Source organism: Odocoileus virginianus, chromosome 17, assembly GCF_023699985.2.
Source record: "Odocoileus virginianus isolate 20LAN1187 ecotype Illinois chromosome 17, Ovbor_1.2, whole genome shotgun sequence".
Taxonomy (NCBI): Eukaryota; Metazoa; Chordata; class Mammalia; order Artiodactyla; family Cervidae; genus Odocoileus; species Odocoileus virginianus.
The window spans coordinates 27,842,271-27,853,867 of NC_069690.1; the positions used below are offsets into that span (position 1 = coordinate 27,842,271).

An 11,597-nucleotide genomic window follows, 5' to 3' on the forward strand; every position below is an offset into this window, starting at 1 on the left:
ACTGGCAACAAGTTCTCGCTTCCTCAGGGCGGCCACGATGTGCTCGGGAGGCCCGGCACGGGGAACGCTCGGGGGGTGAACCCCGCACTGCCCACGCCCCGAGGGCGCCCGCCGCCTCCCCCGCCCTCAGGAGAGCGCGGCTCTGGGTCCAGCACACAGAGGCGGGCCCCAGGACTCCCCTCCAGCAGGGGCGGCTCCGGCCTCCCCGGGGCAGGCAACAGGTACGCGAGCGCGCCGGCCTCCCAGCCCCCGCCCTCACCGCTTACCTCCAGCAACTGCACGTAGCTCGCCGGGAACCAGCCGCGGAGTCCGTCCTCCTTCTCGCCTTCCCACCAGCCGCCGTCCGGGACCTGCAGCAGCGTGATGAGCTCGCCCGCGGCGAAGCGCAGCCCCTGGCCATGCCGCTCCCCGGAAAAGGGGTACAGGGTCCGGCAGCGGGCGCCGGACATGGCCTTGGCGCCGGGGCTCACACAGCAGCCTGCATCCCTGCCGAGCCCCGCGGGCTGGGCAGCGGCTCCGCGGGGTCCGAGGCGCCGGGCGCTCCGGGCTCCCGCGCTCTGGGCGCGCGCCGTCTCGGGGGTGAGCGGGGGTTCCCGGGCAGGCGAGGGACGTGCACCCCGCGCAGGGAAACGGAGACTCGCTGGCTTCGGAGAGCGAGCGGCGACGCCCCCGGCCGGGCGGCTCGCGGCTCCCAGCTCGGGGCGGGGGGGCGGGGCTCAGGGGGAGGAGACCCAGTCGCCGCGGGCTCCGGAGACAACTTCCCGGGGACGCGGAACGCGGGCGGCCGCCGCGAGGGCCGGCCGCAGCCGAGGCCGCCCTGGCGCGCGGAAATGCGCAGCTCCCAGGGGAGGTGGGACCCGGAGCATCCCCCTCAGCCCGGCTCCGCGGCGAGGGAGGGGCCGCGGACGTGGAGAGGGGCTGGCGGCCGGGCGGGGGCCCTCTCAGCGCGCGGGGGCGGGGCTGGGCGGGGGCTGGGCCAGGGCGGCCACGCCCGCTGAGGGCCGGGCGGTCCCTCGCAGAGCAGGCGGGTTGCTGGGGAGGGGTCTCTCGACTCACACCCCCAACCCGGAAAGCCGCGGTGTTAGAAACGCCCCTCTCTGCGCGGCCTGTTGGCCGGTGGTGGGCGTGCGCCTCCTCCGAGGTGCCGGTGAGGGAATGTGTTTGTGGCCGTCACTGTCAGGGTTGAACCTTGGGGTTGAAGTTGACTCACCGGAACCTGGACAAGGGGTGAGAGGCAGATTTGAAGCCCGACGCCTGAGAGGCAGGTAGCAGCGGGTAGGATCGAGTGAGGCGGCGACGGAGTCAAAACCCGAGTTAGAAGAATTGGAAGGAGGTCATTACCGATAAAGGGAGAAGAGGGGGAACAGCCCCCATCGCTTTACATGCCTAAGCGAGGCTGGCCCAGGGTACCACCTCTCCTGAAACCGAGATGGGCCAGCCGAGAAGTCTACACTCGTTTACTCAGTCAACAGACATTAGTGGGAGACTACGATCCACACAATGTGCCAGGGACATACAAAATTCGTTTGGACAGGCTCCTGCTCTGCTGGGACCAATGAGTGCTGAAGGAAGCTGACCTTTGTTTGAACTGAGCGGTATAGAAGTAAAAGAAAGCTTTGTTAGCCTACTCTGTAGGAAAATTAAATTCTATTTCCTAAACTGTGACTAGCTGAACCCCTTAATCTCTATGTATACTTCTAATACTCCTCTGTCCATGGGGATTCTCCAAGCAAGAATACTGGAGTAGGTTGCCATGCCCTCCTCCAGGGGATCTACCCAACCCAGGGATCGAACCCAGGTCTCCCATATTTCAGGCGGATCGTCTGAGCCACCAGGGAAACTCATGCTTGCCTAGATACCCTTTACAAAACCTGTCCAGCTGGGCTATAAGAACCTTGAGATCTCACACATTTTTCTAGTGAGAATCGGTGGTTCTCATTAGAGTCACCTGAGCAACTTTTAAATGCTCAGGTCCAGGCCCACCCTAGCTTTGAAAATCACTGTAGAGCCAAATTCTGCATTAAAGCTATCTCCCTGGAAGAGCAGCCTCAGCCTGGCCTCTGGCCAGGGGCAAGTTGACAAATGCAGGTGGTTTACAATATTCTATCTATTGCAAATTTACCAACCCTTGCATGTCTACAATCGTGGGGAAACAAACTCTTGACTATGGTTACCACTAACAGTCCCTTGAAGCAGAGCTGCAAAATTTGGTATAGAAAACAGTCACTAAAAGAAATTGACCTAATCGAGTCTTAAAAGGGACTAAAATGTGTTGTATTAGGGGTATATGTACAGACTGACCTCAGGTTTCATATCTGATGATATATTGTTGTTCAGTTGCTCAGTCCGTGTCTGACTCTTTACGACCTATGGACTGCAGCACGCCTCGCTGCCTTCCTGCCCTTAACCATCTCCCGGAGTTTGCTCAAGCTCATGTCCATTGAGTTGATGATACCATCCAACTTTATCATCCTCTGTCTCCCCCTTCTTCTCCTGCCTTCAATCTTTCCCAGCATCAGTGTCTTTTCCATTGAGTTGGCTCTTCGCATCAGGTGGCCAAAGTATCAACTTCAGCATCAGTTCCTCTAATGAATATTCAGGGTTGATTTCCTTTAGGATTGACTGGTTTGATCTCCTTGCTGTCTAAGAGACTTGCTACCTCAAGAGTCTTCTCCAGCACAACAGTTCAAAAGCATCAGTTCTTCAGCATTCAGCCTTCTTTATGGTCCAACTCTCACATCTGTACATGACTACTAAAAAAAATGTAGCAGTTGAACAGTATGAAAAGGCAAAAAGATATGACATCTGATGATATAACCCAGATCAAGTCAGGACAACTGGTCCAGAGCCTTCCTGCAACACAGAATCCTGTGTGATACCTAAAAACAACCTGTTATCCAGTTTGGACTTGAGAAATCTCAGCCTACACAGCATCCTATACTCTTCAGTTCCAAATGACCTGCCCCAAACAGTTCTGCAGCACCAAAATTGGCAATGACTGTCAATTTCTTCCGTTCTTTCATTTCATTCCTGTAATCCGATGAGCTAGTATGGCTACTACCCCCAGTTTACAAGTAGAAAAACTGGGCTCAGAGGGTGTAACTTGCCCACCTTCATGTGGCGGGTCAACAGCAGAGGTCAGACCTGGCATATTGTACAGGAAACACTGCTTTCTCGGGTCCACTCTACTAAAGTCAGGAATCCTGTGCATCCTGTGGCTCATCCACAAATGGCATCTTAATAAAGGGCTCTCTGGTGATACCCAGTGTCACTCTTGATAGAAGACTGGACTAGCAGTGAGTGCAACTCCTATCCCTGATCTCAGATAAATCTCCAGATACCTCTGGATCTACTTCCCCAACTGCATTTGGAGACTGAGTCCTGTAACTGTACTACAGGACTTGAGGTGATTAAATACGTAGGCTCTGGACTCCCTGTATCCAAACTCCAGTTTTGCTGTTTTCTAGCTGTGTGCCTTGGGCAATGTACTTAACCTCTCTGAGTCTCATTTTCCTTATCATTAGACGATGATAGTAGTATTTCTTTCATAGAGTTATTAAGAGGATTAAATGAGTAAAAATGTAAACTGTTGAGAGCAACACCTGGCACATTCAGTTCAGTTCAGTTCAGATGCTCAGTTGTGTCCGACTCTTTGCGACCCCATGAACCTCAGCACACCAGGCCTCCCTATCCATCACCAACTCCCGGAGTCCACCCAAACCCCCATGTCCATCGAGTTGGTGGTGCCATCCAACCATCTCATCCTCTGTCGTCCCCTTCTCCTCCTGCCCTCAATCTTTCCCAGCATCAGGGTCTTTTCAAATGTCAGCTCTTTGCATCAGGTGGCCAAAGCATTGGAGTTTCAGCTTCAACATCAGTCCTTCCAATGAACACATAGGACTGATCTCCTTTAGGATGGACTGGTCAGATCTCCTTGCAGTCCAAAGGACTCTCAAGAATCTTCTCCAACACTACAGTTCAGAAGCATCAATTCTTCGGCGCTCAGCTTTCTTTGTAGTCCAACTCTCACGTCCATACATGACCACTGGAAAAAGCATAGCCTTGACTAGATGGGCCTTTGTTGGCAAAGTAATGTCTCTGCTTTTTAATATGCTGTCTAGGTTGGCCATAACTTTTCTTCCAAGGGGCAAGTGTCTTTTAATTTCATGGCTACAGTCACCATCTGCAGTGATTTTGGAGCCCAGAAAAATAAAGTCTGCCACTGTTTCCACTGTTTCCCCATCTATTTGCCATGAAGTGATGGGACCGGAAGCCATGATCTTAGTGTTCTGCATGTTGAGCTCTAAGCCAACTCTTTCACTGTCCTCTTTCACTTTCATCAAGAGGCTCTTTAGTTCTTCTTCACTTTGTGCCATAAGGGTGGTGTCATCTGCATATCTGAGGTTATTGATATTTCTCCCTGGCACATTAATTACTCAAATATTAGCAGTCATTATTATTGATCTAGCTCAATGGTTCTGATTATTTATTATCCAACACTTCTTTTTGAACTAAGATTTCCAAGGCAGTGATAGAACTGGAAACCTTTAAAGGAACACACTCTGGGTTTCTGTTTTCTCACAAGATCTCAAAGGACAGAGAAGTTTATCTATTTTCCTTCTTACCTTCCTCCCTCCATTCCCACCACACCCCACGTCATCTAGTATTATCTTGAATTTGTATTTAAATCTCTAATTATTTAACTTATTTGATAACTAGGTCTTATGTTACTAATTAGTTGCTTAGTAACTCAGGGGAGGGATAATGTGTTTGTTTTAAATTTCTATCTATCTTTCCTAAAGCCTAACTTGCAAAAAGTAAGCATCCAGTATTTCCTGAATTCATTTTGCACAGATTGTTGGGACCTCTGTTCAGATTCAGATTTTCCATACTGCCAAGTTACTCTATAAACACATGTGTTAGAACATCTGGATTAGCCTATAAACTCCTAAGAGCAGGCTCCACTCCATCTTTTGTAGCTTTTCTCTCAACACTATGCACTTGATAGCTGTGTGCTGGCAGGTATTTCTTTTCTACTTGAGACAGCCTCATATGCCTTTTCATCATCAGCCTATGGATGGCAGAGAAATATGAGTTTCAGTTTCTTAAAAAATTAAACATAAATTTGACATAGGACCCAACAGTACTCCTAAGTAAAAGAAATGAAGACAAACAGCCACACAAAACTTGCAGTGAATATCCATAGCAGCGCTATTTCTAAGAGCCAAAAGGTGGAAATAATCCAAATGCCCATCATCAGCTGATGAATAGATAGAGCAGATGTGGTACATCTTGAGGCTCCTGGGTGGCTCAGTGGTTTAAGAAAAAAAAACATCTGCCACTGCAGGAGAGGCGGATTTGATCCCTGGGTCAGGAGGATCCCCTGGAGATGGAAATGGCAACCGACTCCAGTATCCTTGCCTGGGCAATTCCACGGACAAAGGAGCCAGGCGTGCTACAGGCCATGGGATCACAGAGTCAAACACAACTTAGCGATTAAACAACAGCAATCATCAACTGATGAACAGAGATGATGTGGTACACCCATGCAATGGATTACTCATTCACCCGCAAAAAGGAACAGAGTACTGATACATGCTGCAACATGGATGCACCTCGAAGATATCCATTGTGCTAAGTGAAAGAAGCCAGTGTTGTATGATTGCATTTATATAAAATATCCAGAAATATCCAGAATCTATAGAGACAGTTTATATATATGCAGTTTCCTGAAGCTGAAAGTCGGAATAGGGGATAAACAAAGAGGCAGGCAGTTTCTTTTGGGGGTTAATGACAATATTCTGAAATTGAGTTGTGGCAATTGGCTCTGCACAATTCCAGAAATCATTGAATTGTACACTTAAAACAAGTAAATATTTTGGTATGTAAACTACATTTCAGGAAAGCTGCTAACATAAGCCAAAACACACACAAAAATGTATAAAGGCCTCATTCACTCAACAAGGGTGCTCTTCCCCACCCATGTGCTAGTTCATTCAGCACCAACCTGAAAAGCTATTAAGCCCATGCTATAAAACGGACAGTGTGTTGGGCCTGGAATAGGGAGAGAAGTGTGGAGTATATAGAGAGCATTCCTATTGATCGAGATGAAAAAGACAGATGACACAATAGAAAAAAGGGCAAAAGATTTGAACAGGCATTTCATAAAAGAAGATAGCCAAATAACCAATAACATTAAAAGGTGTTCAGCCTCATCAACCATCAGAAGAGCAAATCAAAATCAAAGGGAGGGGGACTTCCCTAGTGGTCCAGTGATTAAGCATCCACCTTGCAATGCAGAGGGCTCAGGTTTGATCCCTTGTCAGGGAACTAGGACCCCATATGCTATGGAGCAAATAAAAGCCTATGTGCCACAACTAGAGAGCTCATGCACTGCAGCAAAATACTCCACATGCCATGATGAAGACCCAACACAACCAAATACTTTTCTTTTAATCATAAAGAGGTAACAGTATATACTCATCAGGTGGTAAGTATAAAAGCAAAATAGAAAAGACCAGATATTGATATTTTGAGGTGCTGGAGCAGTCGTCCATGGCTGAGAGGAACCTGTTGGAAAACATGATGTTTAGCAAAGCTGCCTGGCGCATCCTGTGTGGCCCATCCATTCCCCGTCTAGGTGTAGAGCTGCCTGAGATGTGTTCATATGCTCAAGGAAAGATATACACAGTGTGCACAGCAGCACTGTTCATAATGGTTGGTGGTTTAGTCGTCAAGTTGTATCTGACTCTTACAACCCCATGGACTGTAGCCCAGCAGGCCCCTCTGTCCATGGGCTTTTCCAGGCAAGAATACTGAAGTGTTCCTTCTCCAGGGGATCTTCCTCACCCAGGGATCAAACCCAGGTCTCCTGCACTGAAAGCAGATTCTTTACCAACTGAGCTACCAGGGTAACTATTACTATTCATAATAGCCCCACACTATTATGAGTTCGTCTACAGGAGAATGGATAAAATGATGACATTTATACAATGGAAAATTTTACACTTTAAGAGTGAACATCCCCTCCCCTAAAAAAGAATGACCATCCCACGGATGTACTTTTGGGCAAGCAAACAAGCAAACAAAATAACAGCAAAACAACAACAACAAAGCACTGAAGAGTACATATATAGCATGATTCCGTTTTATGAAATTCCTAGAAGTGAGGAGAACCATTATTTGAGGAAAGGATATTGAGAGCAGGGGGCCGAGGATCTGGGATCCTGGTAATAATCTACTTTTTGATCTGGATGCAAGTTACAAGGGCTATTCTCCAGGCTGTATACGTCCTTGTGCACTTTTCTGTATAAATGTTATGTTTCAATATAGTGTGTTAAAGAAAATAATATAGTCCCTGACCTCAAAGTATATATAATATCTTGATTCTAGAGTGATGTTCTCCAAACCTTGACTGTGCACCTCTATCAGTAAAACTCCCCAATATATATATATTTCTATTGTTTATAAATTAGATACATGAACCACTAAGCTAATAAGTATCTTAAAACACACAAGATTAAAATTTTAAAAGGGTTATATTAACTAGAGGTTCTAACACTGTCTCCCTGCATTGTCTCGTGGATATTTTGTGGATTTCTGGGAAATCAGTGATCTTGAGAGTCAGCTTTAAGAAGACAGTGGGAAGGAAAAAGAAGTTAGTGTACTGAAAATAAGCCTGGACTTTGGGTCCAGTTCTCTTGGAGTCTGGGGAAAGCCTGGCATTTGGGCCTCCAAGGAAGAGATAGCATTCAGAGCTCCATCCACCCTCTCCCCTCTTCTCCCATCTAGAATCTGAGCTAGAGGTGCAGCCAAAGATCCTGAAGCTTCAGTGTGAAAGAATCATGGAGGCGCTTTCCTGGTGATCCAGTAGTTAAGACTCCGCCTGCTGATGCAGGGGTCACGGGCTTGATCCCTGGTCTGGGAAGATCCCACATACCTTGGAGCAGCTAAGCATGTGTACCCCAACTACTGAGCCCGTGTTCCAGAGCCTGTGAGCTGCAACTACTGAGCCTAAGCACCTAGAGCCTCTGCTCCTCAAGAGAAGCCACCGCTATGAGAAGCCCTCACACCACCAGGAAGAGTAGCTCCTCTCATCGCAACTAGGAAAAACCTGTGCAGCAACAAGGACCCAGCACAGCCATTAAAAAAAAAATAAAATGATGCCTCTTCCTGGAGATTCAGATTTAGTGGGTCTACAGTAGGGCCCAGGACTCTGTGTTTTGAATAAAACGTCTGGATTATTCTACTGGAGTCCTTGAACCATGGAGAAACACCACCCTCAACACTAAGATTGCCAGACATTTTCAGGTAATCTTTGTACCATCACAGAATGTTGTATAAGTAGCAAGAGTTTGAATTTACATCCTATTTGGCCAGGCCACCACCACTTAAAAAGATGTTATTGAGGGAAGCAGAAGAGCCCAAGGCAGGCAGAAAGTGGGAGGCAGAGATGGAATAGATAAATATGGAGAGGAAGCCATCGTGGGGAATAAGAGAGACAGAGACTATAGAAGAAGAGAGTGGGGATTGGGATAGAGTGAAAAGGGAAGGAGATGAGAAACCGGGGTGGGAGGAGGAAAGAGAAAAGACAGCCCTTCTTTTTCCCACCACATTCACTCTCCCAGCCACCCACCAGGCTCTGAAGCCAGAGCAGAATCGGGCCAGATCCTCACTTCCCCAGTGAAATTCATTTGCAAAAGAAGCAAGAAGAGAAGAGAAAGAGGAACAGAAAAGAGAAGAATGGCCTTGGAGAAATTTTCAGTTGTGGCACCAAAAATAGCATTTAGAAATAGAACTGTATCTTTACACCGGTCCTTGGCAATGGGTAGCAGAGGAGTGTCTGCCCCATTCCCACTCCAACCCTGGCAGCAACAGGAAGTAAGGAAGTGAGATTCCCCTTTGGGAGTAACTAACAACAAAATAGCCATTGAGAAACCCAACAAAGATAGACAAAGCCACATTAAAGAGACAGTAAGTCTCCAGGGCCAACCCCCACCTCTAGCTTGCTGGCGGCTGTTAACATATGTAAAGCCTGGAAAAATCCTCTCTGTCAGGGCTGGGCTGTCTGGAAGCTTAGTTTTTCAGTTGCTAAGTCAGGCCCAACTCTTTGTGACCCCAAGGACTACAGGGCACGAGGTTTCCTGGTCCTTCACCATCTCCTGGAGTTTGCTCAAACTCATGTCCATTGAGTTGGTGATGCCATCCAACCATCTCATCCTCCGTCACCCCCTTCTCCTCAATCTTTCCATGGAAGTTTACAAGTTTCAGAGAACTGCCATCACTCCTGGTCTCTGCTGTTTTTGAAGTCCACACAGACACACAAGATGGGTTTTTGATTACCATCCAGCCTGCTTCTCTTACCCTCAAGACAAACCAGACCCTCATTCCTATTCCCAACAGTGTGGCTGAGGCTGGGATCTGGAGGTGGCACCCCTCTTATCAAGGTGTGCAAATAGTTCTCCAAAGTTGCTTAAGTGGACCCAGATCCCTGGGGAATCTTGAGCCTTGAAAAAAACGCACACGGGCGACCTTGCTGCGGGTTGTTGTTGTCCCCGAGGGAAAGGGGGCCAGCCCGGGAGAACTGTCAGGAATAGCACGTTTCTGGCTCAGAACAAAACCCCACCACGAGTCTCCGTTCTTCTGAAGACTAAAAATAAATTCATAATTAATCACAACAGAAAAGGAACAGGCTCTTCAATGACTATAATTAGCTCTCCATTTATTAATGAAGACTCAAATTATTAGGCTCATCTGAGTCCCAACTTTTCTGCTTACTAATTACACGTGTGGGACAAGTGGCTTCACCTCCTGGAAGCTCTACTTCCTCATCTTCAGAAACAGGGGTTTGAGGGTGGGGGGCGGTGGTGACACCTGTTTCAGAAGAGACCATGGGAAGGATCAGCTCACCGGGGGTCATCTGCAGAATCCTCTTGGTCAAGAGTCCAGCTCTAGTGACTGTGCCCTGGGCTGCTATCAGAATGGAAGAGACTTGACTCAAATCTGGGATTTGAGAAGCCCAAGAGTGGTATGTGGAAACTTCCAGGCTTGGTGTCATAAACGGGTGGAGTTTATGCTTATTTACTCTCTGGACTAATAAAAATTCCTTCCAGAACCTTCCAGAACAACCTCAGCGAGGAAACAGAACACAGGTTTACATTCCCCCTGACTTCCTCAGCAGGATCTCCCGGGTCAGGCAAATGCTCTTCCTCGGTCACCTGAAGGTCAGAGTTTGAGAAGCATGAGCTACTCACCGTGGGTTCTGGAGATGGGGCTGAACACGAGGTGCTTCCTGATAATTTTGTAGCAAACTGCCCTTTGGATTCACCCATGCCGGCATCTTGAGTGACCACTTCCCTTGTGGCTCAGCTGGTAAAGAATCCGCCTGCAATGCTGGAGACCTGGGTTCAATCCCTGGGTTGGGAAGATTCCCTGGAGAAAGGAACGGCTACCCACTTTAGTATTCTGGCCTAAAGAATTCCATGGACTACATAGTCAGGGTCGCAAAGAGTTTGACAAGACTGAGCGACTTTCACTCACTCACAAGAAAGAAAAGGGTGCATGATGGGGGGGGGGGGGGGGCTCCTTCCTGGGTATTCAAACTTGATAGTAATGGTGCAGGAATATCCACACCCCTCAGGGATCTGGAATTCAACAAGAGCTAAGCAAAAATGCATTTTGAACAAGACAAGAAATGTGTAACCATGTTAATTGTTGAAGGTGGTCTACTTCAACCAGGGGTTGCATGGAAGGATTCATTTTTCTATTCTCTCTCCTTTTTTCAGTTCAGTTCAGTTGCTCAGTGGTGTCTGACTCTTTGCGACCTGATGGACTGCAGCATGCAGGCTTCCCTGTGCATCAGCAGCTCCCGGAGATTGCTCAAACTCATGTCCATTGAGTCAGTGGTGCCATCCAACCATCTCATTCTCTGTCATCCCCTTCTCCTCCTGCCTTCAATCTTTCCCAGCATCAGGGTTTTTCCTAAGGAGTCAGTTTTTTGCAGCAGGTGGCCAAAGTATTGAAGTTTCCACTTCAGCATCAGTCTTCCTTTTTTATAGGACTGAAATTTGCCATAGTAAAAAAGGAAGTATGTGCCCCTGAGCCTCTTGCATATACCTAACTCATAGGAAAGTCCTTCAGAATTTCACTGATAGCCTATTCACTCTGCTTTCAAACCATTCTAACAAACTAATTTTCCTTAGCTTCTTTTTCAGTCCATACTATGTGGGGCAAGGTATCTTGAAGCAGGACGAAGGGCCAGCTGACAGTTGACACTGGTGAGGAGAGGAATATGGGAGGATCACTAAAAAAGACACAAGAAAATAAAATAGTCTTACCCAGAGGTGTTTCCAAGATGTTGGTTATGGACGTTCATTAACACACAGAGCAGCACTGACCTGGGGCAGAGCTGAGTAAACCAATCCTAAACTAAGCCTTAAAAAGGAGGCTGTGTGGATGCCAGCCTGGGGTTTTGCTCTTCTATCCAGAGCCTCAGTTTCCTCATTTGTGCAACAGGAGCTAACGTGTCTGCCTTATTCTACAGGCCCACTGGAAAAACCAAAGTAGGTTTCATGCACTGAATGATGGCTTGTGAACTA

At 47.8% G+C, this 11,597-nt stretch overlaps 1 protein-coding gene across 2 annotated transcripts in view; it reads right to left on the reverse strand.

Annotated features, from left to right (window-relative positions):
* GAS7 (growth arrest specific 7) overlaps positions 1-879 on the reverse strand; it is a 201,060-nt gene extending 200,181 nt beyond the window's left edge. For both annotated transcript variants that reach the window (XM_070479098.1, XM_070479097.1), the window contains exon 1: positions 267-879. In XM_070479098.1, the coding sequence (XP_070335199.1) occupies positions 267-400 (134 nt within the window). In that variant the 5' untranslated portion in view covers positions 401-879. The remainder of the gene's footprint in view (positions 1-266) is intronic.
* Between the last annotated feature and the right edge of the window lie 10,718 nt (positions 880-11,597).